Here is a 17856-nt window from a genome sequence, read left to right on the forward strand (position 1 = left end):
CCTTAGTTCCTAGTACCGCAATGGTTTTACCCCCTTTTGTTTTCAGACGATAACTGGGGGTTGCTAGGAAGTTGCCTGAGGTTGTCCGCAGCAGATGCTGCGTAGTATAAGGGTGTATTCTAGACCTAAGATAAGCCGGCCCTGTTGCCTTTAAGGCTTTGAACAGGATAACTAGGACTTTAATTAGAATCCTTTGATGGATTGGCAACCAGTGCAGCCGTTGGAGTGCTGTCGCTGATGGGGATCCTCTCGGAAGACTGAGTACCAACCTGGCTGCGGCGTTCTGGACCACCTGTAGTTTTTTCATAACGGCCTTGTTTGTACCTGCATAAAGAATGTTGCAGTAGTCTAAACGCGACAAAACCAATGCAACAGCCACTGTCTTCCTGGCATTCATCAGAAGAAGATCTGAGAACTTTCTCAGTATTTTTATGGTATGAAAACACATACCTGCCACTGCAAGTCCTTGGCTATGTAAGATTGGATCAAACTTAATTCCTAGATTTCGTGCTGTATCCACAGTGTTCGGTGGTGGAACTGTGTTTGCCGGCCACCACTGACTAGGGGTGAAGGGGTTACCCTTCCCAAACAGCATGATATCTGTTTTTTGACTGTTACACTTCAGATGGTTGAGTTTCATCCAATTCATGACTGTCGTTAGGCAGTGGTGGAATTTCTCTTCTGCAGTGGTAGAGTTTTTGTCTAAGGTAAGAATGATCTGGGTGTCGTCTGCGTATGTGATAGCTTCGACACCGAAAGAATCAATTAAAGTAAGTAGTGGGGTCATATAAAGATGAAACAACGTCTGACTCAAGGAAGAACCTGATAGCTGTTTTTCTGAGGATTTTTGGCAACCTAGGGTCACGATATTCAGTCTGTTGTCTAAAAATGATGACAACCAGGCGAGTGCCTTGTTAGTGACGCCTCTCGACTTGCGTCTGACTCTCAGAATGTCATGAGAGACCGTATCGAACACGGCCGATAAATCCAACAGAATCAGTACTGCGTCTCTGCCTTGATATAAGGCAAACTTTAATGTTTCCTTGGTATGAAGCAGCACTGACTGTTGAATGACCTGGTCTAAAACCAGATTGTTTGGTGTGTAAGAGGTCTTCTTTTTGCAGGAAATCTTTTAATTGTTTGTTAGCCAGTTTCTCCACTATTTTACTCATCCAAGGTAGCAGTGATACAGGTCTGAGGTTGGATAAAGTGGTGGGGTCTGCAATTTTCTTTTTTTGCAGGAGTTTTACTGCTGCGATCTTCATGCTGTCTGGTAGACAAGTGGATTCAAATGTCAAGTTAATCAAATTGTTACCATTGGGTTTATAATGTCCACAAGTGCATGAAATACTCTTGGGGGGCATGGGTCAAATGGCGAACCTGATTTGCAGGAGAGAATAGCTTGTCTGGATCTATGATGTTACAACGCGTTATTTTACAACGCAGGCTGTAACATCGCAACTTTTACAACGCAGGTTCCACTACATCGGATGCCATTACAACGCAGGACATTACATAGCAGATGCTATTACAACGCATACCATTACATCGTAAGTATAGGTAAGTATAACTTTTTAAAAAAAATGTAATTAAGTTAATTTAATTAATTTAATTTAACTAATATAATTAAATTAATTTTAAAATTGTAATAATTTAATTTATTTAAATAAGTTGAATTTAATTTAAAAATGGAATTGATGTAATTTAATTAATTTAATATAATTTTATTAATGTAATTTAATAAATTTTATAATAGTAATTATTTTAATTTAATTAATTTAATTTAATTAATATAATTGAATTAATCTTAAAATTGTAATTAATATGATTTAATAAATTTAATTAAATTTAATTAATTTAATTTAATTAGTCGTACTTTAAAAAAATAAACCCTAAAAATACCCCTGTACCCCAAAACCCAAACCCAGCCCTAAACCCTAAAAATACCCCTGTACCCCAAAACCCAAACCTAGCCCTAAAACCTAAAAAATACCCCTGTACCCCAAAACCCAAACCCAGCCCTGAAACCTAAAAATACCCCTGTACCCCAAAACCCAAACCCAACCCTGAAACCTAAAAATACCCCTGTACCCCAAAACCCAAACCTGAAACCTAAAAATACCCCTGTACCCCAAAACCCAAACCCAGCCCTAAAACCTAAAAATACCCCTGTACCCCAAAACCCAAACCCAGCCCTAAAACCTAAAAATACCCCTGTACCCCAAAACCCAAACCCAGCCCTGAAACCTAAAAATACCCCTGTACCCCAAACCCAGCCCTAAAACCTAAAAATACCCCTGTACCCCAAAACCCAAACCCAGCCCTAAAACCTAAAAATACCCCTGTACCCCAAAACCCAAACCCAGCCCTAAAACCTAAAAATACCCCTGTACCCCAAAACCCAAACCCAGCCCTAAAACCTAAAAATACCCCTGTACCCCAAAACCCAACCCCAGCCCTAAAACCTAAAAATACCCCTGTACCCCAAAACCCAACCCCAGCCCTAAAACCTAAAAATACCCCTGTACCCCAAAACCCAAACCCAGCCCTAAAACCTAAAAATACCCCTGTACCCCAAAACCTAAACCCAGCCCTTAAACCTAAAAATACCCAAACACCCCAAAACATATACCTCAGTACCCCAAAACATATACTCCTATACTCATACTTATTTTAAAAATTACTTAAAATATATTTAATTTATATTAAAAAACATAAATAAATATATTTATTTATAATTAATATTAATAAAATTAATTAAATAATATTACATAAAATAAAAAAATCATTATATACTTACCAATACTTACGATGTAATGGTATGCGTTGTAATAGCATCTGCTATGTAATGTCCTGCGTTGTAATAGCATCCGATGTAATGGAACCAGCGTTGTAAAAGCTGCGTTGTAACAGCATTACGATGTAAAAGTTGCGATGTAACAGTAACATACCAGCTTGTCTGTACTGCTCCATGCTGATTCCTTGAAAATAAGAGAATTCTCCTGTAATCCCTAACGATGGATGATTTTTTGTCAGATAGGTTCATTGAAATCTTTTGTCAGGTCAGTGATTTTTTTGTTGAAAAAATTCTGCGATTTGATCGCACAGACCTTGTGAAAGTTGAATTTCCTGATCTAGTAGGTTTAGGTTGTTGTAGGATTTAGCGATATTGAATTAAGTTTCTAGTTAGCCAATGCCAGATTGATTAGATTGGAATAGTAGGCCTTCTTTTCCACCTTTATTTGATAGTGGTAATGTCTGAGAGCACTTTTAAGGAGAATAGGGTTCCCTGATGCATAGTCAATTCTCCAAATACTTTCTAATTTCCTGCATTGGCTCTTTTCGATCCTTTAGACAGGGGTAAACCAGGGTGCAGACTCTTTGTGAGTGGGACTTTTTTTGAGGCAAGCAGTTGGCACTAGGTTATCTGCTAGGGATGACCATCTATTCAGTAAACCTATCATTATCTACTGAGGGGTTGCCCGTACAAATGGGTATGCTTGTATGCTTGCTTCAGCCCTATAGAGTAGCTCCGAATTATTAAACATAGTGCTCCATTTTCGTCTTCCCATGGGACCAGTGTGTCACCTGGATTTCTCAACTGGATTTATTTTATATTCCAGATTCAATGGGATGACCTTATGGTCTGACCAAGAGAGAGTGATAGGAAGCTCCAAGGAAAGGCTGGTCATGTTTGTACAGAGCCCATCTAGAGTATGTCCTGCATCGTGCGCAGGGTCCTCTACTAGTTGTTTTAAGCCCATAGTGCTGATCGTTTCCAAAAAAAGTCGTGTGGGGAATATCCTTAGCTTCTAAATGAATGTTAAAATCTCCTAAAATAATTTGATCACTAGGGAACTGATGCTGTCCCCTAAAGTATCCATAAATTTAGAAATAGGGCCTGGTGGTCTGTAGATTAACACTTCCGAAAACGTAGTTCAACAGTCTAGCTGGAAACAAAAGGACAAACTTTCAGCTTCTGTACGTTCTATGTAATTACTTGGAAAGAGATTCAGGTGTTTGTAAATTATTGCTAGCCCCCCTCCTCTCTTTCAGATTATATCATTTCTGGTTTGAGTGTAGCCCGGCGGGAGAGCTTGCACTATATCCGGGTTTGAGCATTCATTCAGCCATGTTTCTGTGACAAATAGGCAATCCAAGTTTAGCTTAGTGAGTAAGTCCTGAATGTGTAGTGCATGCTTAGCTGCTGACCTCGCATTTATAAGCCCACAGTGTAATTGTTTGGGAGGGGTTTTTGGTGTTACAGGGAACACCTGCCTGATCGTACTACTAGTGTTACCTCGAGTCACTCCACATGTTTTGCACATTAGAGGGCCTTTCATATTAAACGCACAGAACTGGGTATTACAGATCTTACCGTTTCTGTTGTACTCCATTAAATCATTTTTTGTACATCGGAGTGTGGGATTGAAACTAGCAGTATCTCTGGCCCTGGCTGCGTTCCGGGCGCAGACGGGCTTGCCTTAGGTGTAACATGTGTTAAAGTACTCTTCCGAGATCCAACTACTAGAGCGTTAACCATCAGTGAGCATGAATACTTTTATTTGATTTGTTAAAATCATAAAAGGGTGGAACTTACCCCCATGTGATAAACATCAACATATTGAATCAGTGTAAAACAGCATAAAACATGCCCCATGTCCTGGGCGATTTTGCACAGATATACATGATAAGTAAAAACAGTGAGAGCGCTTTTATATATACAAAGATAAAAGGATACAGGGGTAGCACTTTTATAAGGTGGTGGCCCTCTCATTAAAAGATTGGGGCCAGCAAATGACAGTTATAACAAGGGGTGCTGCAAACAAGGGCTTACATTTGATTGGATGTAACTGTCCCCTCTTGTCTCAAATAGAATGCTTGCAGTGTCTTAAAATGAAAGAGTAGAGGGGGGGGGGGGGGGGGGGCTGTAAAGAGGATGAAAGCGGATCTGGGTCCGGCTGCAAGGTGTCCATATGTCCCAGCTCCTCTTTTGCTGCTTCCTTTTTTTCGAGCTCTCTAGCAGCAAATGTCAGGAATATTATTGTTTTGCAGGAAAGTTGTATTGAAAACCCACTTGGGCATATTATCACAGCCGCCCTGCAGGTTCTGACTTGCGTTTCTCTTAGAAGTGGCCTCAGGATGATCTTCCTTTGATTTTGTAAGGCAGTGCAGATACATAATAGATGCAATAATGACTCTACTCCCTCATCACAGAGGCGACAATCCAGAGTTTGCCAGGTTCTTTTGGGGTAAGGTCTTTACTCGAAAACCACCTCAATAAGCTTAGTTTCCTCTGATAATGATCCTTGAAACATTCTTGGAAATAGAATTGTTGTTTCAGTTGTTTATATGTTGGCATCACGATCCAGGCATGACTTTTGTCAGCCACTAATGCTTTGTCTATTAGTAACGATGCTTGTTTGACAACAATCTTGATTGGGCAAGGTTTAGCGTTCTAGAGTCCTTGGTGGCCATTATTTCCGAGCCATATGTGACTGAAGGCAGAAATTTTGCTGCTACAACCTTAAACAGGTGACCGGCTGAACTTCTGCTTAGTTTTTTTTGTATGGTTTTGAAAGCAAATTGAAGTTGTTTTGATTTTGCATTCCCAAGGTCTAAATGATGTTTGTAGTTTAATTGGTGATCTAGTAGGATGCCCAAATATTTGTATTCATCCACCTGGGTTAGAATACCAGAATTTATCCTCCAAACTAATTTTGGTCGTTTTTTACAAGTGCTGGAGAAACATAGGACATTAGATTTTTTGAGGTTTATTGTTAATTGTGCGTTTGAGATGTACAGTACAAGTTATGAGATCAGCCGCTGTAAACCAAGCAGAGTTTGAGAGAGGAGCACAATATCATCCGCGTATTTCAGACTCGCTATGGGTCTTTGTCTCAATTTCAGTGGGTCACCCTGGATTGTGTGTAGGTTAATCTCTAGGTCGGCGGTATAGATGTTAAATAGGCTAGGGGCCAGCACGCATCCTTGCTTTAGCCCGTTTTTGTTGGAAATTTCTTTGTTAGGAGCCGACCGTCCCCTTTTTTAATTTGGACCCAGGTATGCGAATATAAGTTGATGATTGCTCCCAATAAGTTGGGAGGGGCGCCTCAAGCTTTCATTTTAACCCATAGTTTAGATCTTGCCACTTTATTAAAAGCAACTTTGAGGTCTAGAAAGCATGTATATAGGATGTTAAAGTTATCAATTGCTTTCTTAGATAGGAGAGTAAGTGCTGATAAGTTTGTTAGGGTGCCCATGCAGGGCCGGAATCGTGTTTGTGTCATTGGGATCAAGTTTTTGCTTCTGACCCAAGTCTCCAGATCTGCCAATAAGTTGGATGTGTAGATCTTGGCCTCAACGTCTATTAGAGCTATTAATCTGTAGTTGTTGGGGTATGAGCGTGTCCTCAATTTATGAATTAGTTGAAGGATGCTGCCCCTCCAGGAGTCAGGAATATTCCCGTCTTTAAGCTGGTACAAAACAAAGAGGAGTTATCTGCTCTGTTTCTCCTTTATGATCCTGGTAACCATCGGTGGGAACCGGATGGGAGTGCTTATACTAAGTTGTGACAGCGTTTCTCCTCTCAAACTGCCAAAATTAGCTGCAGCGTACCGGAAACGCTGTCCTATTTAAAGTGTTCAGTGCGCGATAAAATCGGGTATTTAAAATCACTGTGCAAAATTCTTTCCAAGACTTTCCAATATTCAGCATAAAATGCCTATGGTCAAACGAACATAAAATGAGAAGTAAAATTCGATCCTACTCGCCCGCTCTGTCCCGACCTTCTGCCTGCTGTGCGGCTGCATGCGTTAAAGTACTCTTCCGTGATCAAACCACTAAAGCGGTAACCCTCAGTGGCAAACCGGAAGAGAGTGCTTATACTAGTAAGTTGTGAGCGTTTCTCCGCTCAAAAGGCCAAAATTAGCCGCGGCGGACCGGAAACATTATCCTTCCTATGGTTCTCGCTCACAAAAAAAATTACGTTTATTTCCCAATCTGCAGTTCAGGAAATCGGCCAGAGGTGCTTAAGGTGCAGGCTGAAGACCCCATTTTGAAATGCGCATTTCTTCCTGAATTCCGTTTTTAAGGGCGAAATCCGATACACTTGTAAATTAAAACCCTTGGCTGCAAACTTGAAATATGGTGGGAAAGACACTCGAGTAACAAGCATCTGGTTTGTATTGCCAGCAATGGTGTTTTGCCAATAAAAAAAACATGAAGGAGAAGGGAGGCAGTGGAAACAAGGTGCTGGCATGTGCCCAACTCCTAATGTTTCTAGATTCCCAAAGGCAGAAATAGCTAGTTATGGTTGCTTATCCCTGTTCTCAACACCTGTTAGCGTGGCAGCATTGGTAGGCACAGTGTGGCCCTACTGTGGTTACACCATGTTAATGCAGGTAGTGGGACTATTCCCACACATTCATTCTAATGTTAAAGTCAATTTTAACATTTGTTGTGGTCAAAAATAAGAGTGCAGTTAACATCCTAAAGGTAATAAAACAATATTAGTGCTTACCCTCATGGCTAGTATTACATATCGCAGAAAGAACCTGCTGAATGGTATCTACTTAAATAGTACAAAAACCGATATACTGGTTAATCCACAGCACACTGATGCCAAGTTGTGAAATGTTTGCTCATTGCAATAATTCAACGCTGTGGCCTGCAGAGGCCCCAGAGGCTCCTATGTTTTGTGCTAAGTTGCACTTGTGCAGTGCTTTGCAGGGAATCTTGAGCAGTTACTGCTGCCAGTGACACTGGGTTAACCCAGGCCATCGTTGGGAGGTTACACTGGGTGGTCGTGGTTTCAATCTTTCTGCAAGAATCAAGCCACTTGAAAAGAATTACATGTAGAGTAACGTTCTAGCTTACAGAAGCAAGGCAGCATCAAAAGTACTCTTTTAGGAAAAAGTGACACATCTAGAGAAATTAGTAAGATTTTATCTGAAATGTCATCCTATTGAAAAGTTGAAATATAGCAACAGCCAATGGTTTCCAGACGCAGCCTAAAACCCTGCTTCGAGGACTCCTTCAGGTCAATGATGGGAAGTAATGCTTCCAAAAACTGCCTGTCCTTTGCAGCACATAAATGTGAGTTGAGGTGCAGAGGTCATTTATATTCATCAAGAAGATGAACTGATAATAGCCGTACTGTGACCAATGCCTTTCCATGCAGTTCTGTAGTAAATACGTATATGCAGTCTCTTTACTTCGGTGCAGCTCCATTGTTGGGAAGCCAAGTACGAAAAGTCCCCTCAATATCTTTGCCAAGAATAAAGCAGTCACTCAAGTAAATTGTCACAATTGAATCACACCCAAACGTTACTCCACTTCAGACAGGTATTATGAGCTGTCAGAACACAAACAACAGGGGTGTTTATGGCAAACAAATCTACCTGCACGGCTGCTTACAAGAATAAAGTACTATCAAACAATTGACCTAACGAGAAACGTCATGTCAGTTTGAGCACTCGATTAAGGAAGCATGTTTTCAGATATTTAGCCATGGGCACTGCCTGCCATACCCATCGTCATTTGACCTTTTTACTGGACTGGGAAATTGGCCAGAGAACATGCAGAACATTTTTCCAGATACTTCTGAGCAATATGCTTATATCTCAAACCTTGATGATGGCTATATTCTGTACATGGTTGAAACCGTATTCTAGCCACGGTCTAAGCACCATTAGCAGGATATTACAAACAACCCAGGTTACAACAATCAATGCATTTCTAGATGCACAAATCCAAATGTCCATTTTTGAAGAAACTTGATGTATAGTTATAAAAGGACAAGTATTGAGAAAGAAGCAAGTGAAGGGAATGAGCATGCCAGGAAGTTCCCTGAGCGGAAAAGCAGGCTATGTGGAGATTAGAGTGTGTCTCCTCAACAAGTGATTAAGGTTTTGTTGCAAGGGGTATGTATTGTTTTTTAATTGCATTTATATAGTGCTTACTACCCCCTGATGAGGCGTCAAAACGCTTTTTCGGCGAGCAGCACACTACTCTGGGACCCATGGAGGATTAGTGTTGAATTAGTATAGTGAAAAATGCAAGTACATTTTAAGTGGTGGATAGGTTAGTCAGTTATTTGGATTTGGAATGATAGCAGAAGGATAGAGGAGGAAAAAGGTTTGTATTTATATAGCGCTGGTTGCCCCTGATGGGGTGTTGACGCACGCTATTCAGGAAGCCCATAAAGGATTAGTGGTGAATTATTATGGTGAAATATGAAGTAATTTCAGTGGCGGATATTAGTCAGTTATTTGGAGTGAGAAGGATAGCGGAGGGCTAAAAGGGAAGAAAGGTTGGCATTCATATGGCACTTGTTACACCTGATAGGTGTTAAAGTGCTTTTCTGGCGAGTAGCACACCACTTCAGAACCCATAAAGGATTAGTGTTGAAAATTAGCATAGTAAACTATGAAGTTATTTGAGTAGTGTATATGTTATTCAGGTATTTGGGTAGAGAAGGGTAGGTGGCGGGATAGAAGAGGGAAAGAGGTTTGTATTTATATAGCGCTTGCTACCCCTGATGGGGTTTTGAAGCGCAAGTAGCATGCTACTCTGGAACCCATCAGGATTAGTGTTGAATTAGTATGGTGAAACATGAAATTAATTTTAGTGGTGGATATGTTAGTCAGTTATTTGGATTGAGAAGGGTTGGGGTGGGGTAGAAAAGAGGGGAGAGTTTATAAAGGTTTGTTTTAGGGGATAGGTATAGTAAAAGAGGTGTCAGATGATGCAAGGAGGGGTAGAGTAGGAGAGAGTCTAAAGAGGGTTATTTTGGGGATCATAGTAGTGGTATGGGGCTTGGGATAAATGAGAGAGTGGATGTAGAGGATATATTGATAGATGTATAGAATGGGAGATAGGGTAGGGCACTGGAAAGAGTAGAAGAAATAAGTTTGAGATGAGTCAGAAGGTTGGGCTAGAAGATATATTGAAAGAAGTATAGGCTGAGAAATAGGGTAGTACATTGGAAATGCTAAATTAGAAGAAAGTGATAAATATATAGATCCATAAGTACATTTAAAGTATATAGATACATAAAGGAGGTAAGTATATTGGACAGCATTTCTGGCCCTAATCAGTCTCGAACAGGCTCAAACATGCAACTGCCCTTGTCCTCTCTGCCCTTACCAGGCTCAAACAGGCAACTGTCCTTGTCCTCTCTGCCCTTAACAGGCTCAAACAGGCAACTGCACATGTCCTCTCTGCCCTTAGCCTCCACACCCGGTGAGAGAAGTTGGCCTGGTATATGATGATCACTAATTCTAGTGAGCACCTTGCACCAGTCCAAACGACCCTTAGGTGATTGGTTGTAAGTCAACCTTATAGACCAGCTATCCTAGGGGTAGCATGGACAAAAGCAGTCTTACGCTAAACTCAAGAGGGCATGTGAAGCCAGCTGTTTTACCATATGCAATCCTTTTAATATCAAATGAAAGTACACCACACAAGTTATATATTATAAAATATCTATTTATTACTAGAATAATATCCTATACTCTTTATGAGCACAGAAGCACAAGCGTTAAACAAACTTCATACAGCATACAAAAGTTGCACAAATATGGATAGGCCCTGGTGGCCACTTAAACCATATACTAAAATAGTGGTAGAAGGACCACGTCACAAACAATGGTAAGGCCTAGGGCCTTGAGAATCGCTGGGGCTACACGGACTAACGAAGGTTAGGCCATAGGAGGCCCACAGGATGCGGGGGCAGTGTCTATAGGCAACCGCGTTTACCATACAAGTCAATGGTGCGTAAAAATGAAAAAGTTGTAGGTTTAGGAGTCTTCCGACTGGACTAGAACTTAGCCACTTAAAACTAGGACACTAGAGGTGTAAACCACTACAGGAGCACCGGAGTACTTTAGTTACCTCACCCACAGGAAGCGGGTGCATAGGTGTCAAAGTGCGTCGGGTTTCGTTCTATGGAGCCTGGAGGTGAAGTTGCTGCAGGCGACCAGGAGAGAAGAGTCCGGTTGGATCCAAGGGCGGATCGAAGATGTAGAGTACCTGAAAGCAGAAGGGACATAGTTCAGGTCACTAGCCAGTGACCAGCGTGGAACCAGGAAGGAACCAGGCGATGTCGGGTTGCGATCAGGTGATGTTGTGAAGTTTGTCTCCGCTGGGGGCGTGGCTGGACGAGCAGCGAGATGGCCGCCTAATAAGCGAGCTCCGCCGGCTGCATCTTTAATCCTGCAATAATCATGCTATTTCGGACCACACGCACTTCTAGCCAGTGCGCAACGGTGGCGAATGCTCTGGGGCAGACTCGACCGAAGAATTGGCATATTGGAACGCCCGCAACACCCTAATGCGAACTCCGCCGTTCTCGCCGTGAGGAACACGCTGTGCGGCCCGTCGGCCTAGGAGGTCTGTGCGGGGGCGGCGCGCTAACTGAGGGCGCGGCGCCGTGGGCCCAGACCGCTGACCAGCACTGCGACCGGTGGGGCCCCCGACGCTCAGACCCCCTCTGGCGAGGTAAGGCTCTGGCATACCAAGAGAAGAAACTGATGTCAGTGCACCGGAGGGGACATATGTGGTTTCACGGACATCACATTCGGAGTCGCTGTCATTACTCAATGGCGAAACATCTGGTATTATGCATTATATGGAAAGCAAGTTAATATTATTGTGTTGAGGTTGGGGTCTGTATACATCCAAGTTAGTGTTGTCCAGAGTTTTCTTCTCTCCGCGCCATTAAACAAGGGGAAGGTTTTAATCTGGACATATTTTCTGATTACCAGCTAAAATATAAAGCTTTGACTGATAAAAGTTGTACACTTTTGAGTGAGCTTGCATCGATTTTACAATAGTACAGGTGTTCAAACAGTTATATATCCTCTCCAAAATACATTTCCCAATAATTTTGAAAAAAGCACCAATTATTGATGAGTCTGTAATTCTTGGGTATATTTCATACTTGTGTCAGCCTTCACTGGAACGTTCTATTCAAAGAACAGCATCACCTACTGTATCATCGACCGGAAATCAAAATAAGTGTACAAAAAAACATATCTGTGGTTCCAGGAGTGGTGTAGGTTGGTCTAGAAATGGACGCTCTAGCTAAATCTACCCAGCGAACTAAGCGCTACTTCAGTGATCAGCAAAATGAAACTGAAATAAACTTTGGTTGCAAGTACTCTCGTGCCGAGAACGGACACGCACTTTATGGGCCAGATGACTCCATTAGGGTGACATGAACAGACCGCCATTTGTTTGGCCCCATAATGTAATGGATTAGGAAAAAAAGCGATAAGAAAGTATGCTTGGGGAATTAGCAATATATAAATACTTTGGCTCAAGCATTTCCATCAATTACATTTTTTTTTTTTAAGAAGGAGTACCACAGTTGAAAAGAAACAACGTACTTGGGAGTCGTATTGATTTTATTTTGCTTACCTCAGTCACTATATAGTGGTGATCAAACTGATTGTGATCTGTCAGGTACAGACGAATAGATGAAACCTGTGTTTGGCAAATATGGGGACTTCCGCTGCGGTCCTGAAGCCAGGAAAGCTCTTCTGAGGAGAATCCTAGAATCGTGAAAATAAGGAAAACACAGCCCGAGATGTAAATCTGGTTAAATGACATTGTAATTCCCCCACGTTTTCCTCTACCTGACTAGCACAGGACCCTCCATATTACGATTTTCATGTAGTGGTATTTGTAGGTTAACTATGTCTCTCAGACGGGGGATCTACTTCAGTCTTTGGTGCTTGAATCTAGTGCAATGTTATTTATTTGCTATGATTAGGGGGTGCAATTAAATGTTATGCATTAGCTATGATTAGGGGGTAACTTTCAGCTACCGAAAATCACTGTTACAGCCACTAAAGAACACTTATGGAAATTCCACAGCAACTTGAATATTTTTCATGCACATACACCCATGACAGAACTAATATGACAGGTTAGTAACTTTTCCTTCTCCTCATGGGATTCTCTTGATCAGTGTAGAATAAGTTAAATGATGCTCAACCTCGGAGGAAAAATCCAGTGGGAAGGGCAAAGTCAAATAGTGCCTACATAAATAAAATGCATCTGAACCAATCAAACACTCACATCCAGTCAACAGATCTGCGTTTAATCCATCACTGTTCTTCCACCCCAGTTCAGACACTGGGTGTGAGTGTTTGATTGGTTCAGATGCTCCGTCCATCACCACCCCCTTTTGTACCGCTTTGTTCGCCATAAGTTGGCAGGGTATGCTCAGACGCGAGTCCCTTGCTCACTTTGCCACTGGATTCAAGCAAGCCTGGCTGAAGACGGCTGTAATGCCAGAAACCGGTTCTAGGAAGCTTGTTTCCAGCCCAGGGAAGGCATGGCTTGGCAGTTCGGGCTGGACTGTTCCCATGAGACACAGGGTCAGACTGATTTGCATATGACCATGTCTGAACTGGGGTGGCAGAGTGGGCTCAAGAACGGTGATGGATTAAACCCAGATCTTTTGACTGGGTGTGAGTGTTTGATTGGTTCAAGATGCTCCGTCCATCACCACCCCCTTTTGTACCGCATAATTTAGAGACAGCTGTTTCGACCAACAGCTCTTTACCTACTTAATATATAGAGCCCTTTACACAGTCCGGTCATGATTATGTTGGGCAGAAAAGAAGCACAACTTCCTAATGAAACCTTGTTATGATGGAACACCAAATACTGTACCTCTGACTATAGAGTATGAAGCTCGCACATTCTTCTGGCTGTTGTAACAGCCACAAGAGCTGCCACCTCCACAAAATTTGCTGCAGATTCGCACTATAAACAGGTTCAAGTGGAGAGGGCATTAATTTGGAAAGGATATTGTTAATATCCCAAAAGAGTTGTCTCCCAACTGCTGAAATAACTTCTCAGGCCATTAAGAACATCCTTAATCTCTGAGATTTGAAGAAGGATGTCTAAGAAAGTCACTTCCAATAAGCAGTTATAGCAGCCAAATGCATTTCACAGACAGGAACTTAACGACGGAATGTGTTACCTAAGGAAGAACACTATTTTGTTGTCAATTTCTCTGGTCCACCGGTCTTTGAACGCACCAGGAGTAGAACAACTTCTACTTAAAAGCATATAAAGAGCAAGTAGTAGACCTAATAACTTATTTCTGAATTTTCATGCAATCATCTGGTAGATGATATAGATAATCCAGAAACTTGTTGTCAAGATCAGAGACTGCAAGAAAAGAAGAAATATTCTGCCCTACATTCTGGAGCATAGATCCATGCAAAAGTCTCCTGAGCTTGAAGAGACAGGTGAAGATCCAAATAAGTGGTGGACAATCTGGAGCAATGAGTAGCATTGGCATGATGAACTGAATCAACTGGATGATGACTTTTGGAAGCGGGGCTACTGGACAAATAAACTAAGCTTATGTCCTCGACAAGTGTATCTTAAGAGTAACCCCATGGGATCTGGAAACCCGGACACAGTGGAGAAAGAGTTGTGCATTTTCCCCTATAGCAAACAGGTGTATTTCTGGAACGTTCCACTCTTGGAAGAGATTTTGTAGGATGCTGCTGTCAAGCAGTCACTTGTGTTTCCCTACAAGATGGCTGTTGAGCATGTACAATTTCTAGTTCTGTATGTCTGGAAATTAGATACAAGTCAGAGAAATGTTTCTTGTGCAGCCCAGAACCAGATCAATTGTGCTTACCTAGACAGGACTGTTAGACCGGTCATCCCACCCAAACCTTTTGCATGCTTATCTCCACTTCTTACTGTACCTTTTTGTTGGCCTTAGGACTCTGAGCACTTTACCACTGCTAACTAGTACTAAAGTGCATGTGCTTCTCCCCTAAACTTGGTGACATTGGTGTATATCTGATTGACATATTTAATTTCCAACTTGGAATGTTCGTGGTCTTAATGACCCCAGAAAAGCCAACTTAGTCCGCCATAAGATCGATATTTGCTTTCTTCAGGAACTACATCTTACATCCAACACTGCCCCAGGTTTTCAGGCCAAATGGTGTGGTGAATCACATACTTCACTATACCCCAATTATGCCACTGGGGCAGCCATTTCAAACCTTAGAGGTCTTTCCTGGCACCTAACCAGACCCCCACATAGGCCAGGACCGCCGATGTGTCATATTAGCAGGTACACTTCACAGGTAGCCAGTGCTCTAGTAGACATTTCGGGTCCTAATACAGATGCTTCATAGAGTCCAGCCAACAAGCCTTGTCAACAGTAGGTAGACGCGGTGCACAGGGGATCGGTCCCAGCAGTTCAGACTAGGATACTGGCCTCAAAATTGCAAAGAGGAGAGGTCAGGCCTTGAGGGAGTAGCAGAACCACCACCTATGTTGCTGAGCCTTTCTAAGTACGTAGGACGTCAGTAGCAACAGAACGGTCAGCTTCGTTGCAGTGCCTGCAGATGCAGTGAAGTGACAACATCACTACAAAGGAGATTACTTTGGGTGTCCTCGATGCCCACAGGACTGTTCAAGATCGTGGGAGAAGCACAGACACAGACTATGAAGAAGACTTGAAAAATAGCGAGACCAGGAGCAGAAGGAATCTTCCTTGATGCATTCTAGATTCCAGGCGAACTCCAACGAAGTTCAAGTGTCCAGACAATCGAAGAGTGACGTGGTTTCAGGCTTGAGTCTTGTCTCACATTGAATCTGAGGACCCACCCACAGGTAAGCACTTTTTTACCCTAAGAAAGTGGTTAGGACAACTCGGGAGACCCTCGCAGAGGAGGGGCTGAACAGAGGGAAGGATACTCCCATGTATTTTGTCGAATTTTGCACCAGAGCAGGAGCAAGGGCTCCCAGAACTGCTTTCAACTGGAGTATACAAGGAAGACACCAAATGAGCCCTTTCAAAGCAGTATGGTGGTGCTGAAAAGTGCCCCCACCCCATCTCAATACAGTAAGACCTGTCTGGGAGGTGGTCACATCTCCCTGTGATAGGAAACATTCTTCTACCTTCGCCTGCTTGGGCTCAGCCCAGCAGCAAGAGGGCAGAATCGTGTCTGGGGTCGGCAGCAGCAACCGCTTGCTGGCAGACCCTGGAAAGCTATTATCGGGAGTACTGGGGGCTGCCAGGAGGAGCCCCCAGGGCATGCAATCATACCTCATGCAGTGGGAACAGTGTTGGGGTATGATTCCAAAATGTTTGAAACCAAACACGTCCAGGTTCGGCAAGGCCACTATATAGTTAGCCATTGCATGAGGACAGATGGCCATTATATGTATCAGAATGGCTGACCTCACTTACAAATCCCGGAGAATTGAAAAAGGGGTATCCTGCTCATGCAGGGGCACCCACACACTTATAACCCAGGATTGAAATGCCAGTCTTAGGGGTGACATTTTGCTTTTAAGTGTAGTGAACTCAGATATAAGAAAACGAAAATCTGTTGTCAGTGGTGCTAGCCCCAGCTTACACAGGCACAATTTGAGTGGTCTCCCATGGGTGGCATAATACATGCTGCAGCCCATTGGAAACCCCTGGTGTACCTATTCCCTGGGTACCTCCGTACCATATACTAGGGACTTATAGGAGTGCACCAGTAGCCAACTGTGGCAGTACAAATGTACTTTCCACTGTCAAATTTAGTGAGGAAGCACAGTGACTGGGGTCCTGGTTAGCAGAATCCCAGTCACACTAGTAAAAGTAACAAAAAAAGGGAAAAAAAGCATACCGACACCAGTAAAACATGGGGGTAACTATGAAAGCAGATCCTACTTTCCTACAGTGGTGCTTTCACTGTTTTACTCTTTGAAGTGGTGTACACATACTTTACACATTGCCTCTGAAGTTAAGCCTGATTGTGAGTGGCAGCCTACCCTTAGCCCCAGATTGCAGTGAGCAGAATCCAGGAAGTGGTAAGGAGGCAGACTAGTGCAGTCTCTTTCCAAAGAAAGTTAAACGATTTTCCCAATCTGTGATTACTGTCTTTGCCTGTGGTTGTTACAGTTTAAAATGGTAGTTTTAACCTGCCTGTGATTGCATATTTAATCACCTGTTTTGTGTTCAAACTTGTGGTTTTTCCTGCCCATGGTTGCTTCCATTTAACATGTTGAATTGTGGTATTTGCAGTCATAAATCTCTGTCGTTTTTCCCTCTCATTCCCGGTGACTATCAGTTTTCCCTCCAAGTTTCCCCTTGTCTCTGTGCTAGGACCTGAATGTTAAGCAGTGCACCCCCAGCCACCATTTTGTTTGAACAAGTCAGTGAATCCAGCCCCTCCGGCCCCCCCACGCAACAGGTATATTCTACATCAGAGGGTGCTTTGAGGCAGCAGTGATCTTCTGTGTGCTGTTTAAACTGTGTTTAGTAGGTTCTGTGCACTTTGTTATTAGGCCAGGATAAGGAGTAAAGTTTTATACAAATACTATTGTCAGGGGACAAGTTAAGCCCTTACCTGCATAAGTCCAAAGTGTGGATTGAGCCTCTCTGTCTCCTAGGAGATTCCGAACAAGAGAAGCAGCTCCCCAGTCCCACTCCCAGCCCCCACCCCCAGGTCAGCAGACCTAGGGCTGGGGATTGGCTATTCAGCTACCAAGCATCTCCGAGACCTCCCCTCACACCTGCCATGGCTCCTTAAGGCTTTGCTGGGTGCACCACAAATCATTCTCCTCCATCTTGTGAGTTGCAGCCTACCTGTGCCCCAGATTGCAGTGAGCAGAGTCCAGAAAGTGGTAAGGAGGCAGTCAAGTACTGTCTTTTTTTTTTTTTTTTTAAACCTTTATTTGGAGATAAGCAAGGAAAAAGGAAGTGCATACATGATACATACAGTCATAAATGGCTATTACAGTAGAACGACATGCTCAAAAGAGTCCCGAGTACAGAGTGGCATAGCAATCAATATATATAGCAATAGTTAA

At 42.7% G+C, this 17856-nt stretch overlaps 1 protein-coding gene across 2 annotated transcripts in view; it reads right to left on the reverse strand.

The window, feature by feature from the left end:
- The window catches only part of TEX10 (testis expressed 10), a 591356-nt gene that overhangs the window by 215674 nt on the left and 357826 nt on the right, over positions 1–17856 (reverse strand). For both annotated transcript variants that reach the window (XM_086965321.1, XM_086965322.1), the window contains exon 10: positions 12424–12557. In XM_086965321.1, the coding sequence (XP_086821447.1) occupies positions 12424–12557 (134 nt within the window). The remainder of the gene's footprint in view (positions 1–12423; positions 12558–17856) is intronic.

Source organism: Lissotriton vulgaris, chromosome 4_1 (genome assembly GCF_964263255.1).
Source record: "Lissotriton vulgaris chromosome 4_1, aLisVul1.2, whole genome shotgun sequence".
Classification (NCBI taxonomy): Eukaryota; Metazoa; Chordata; class Amphibia; order Caudata; family Salamandridae; genus Lissotriton; species Lissotriton vulgaris.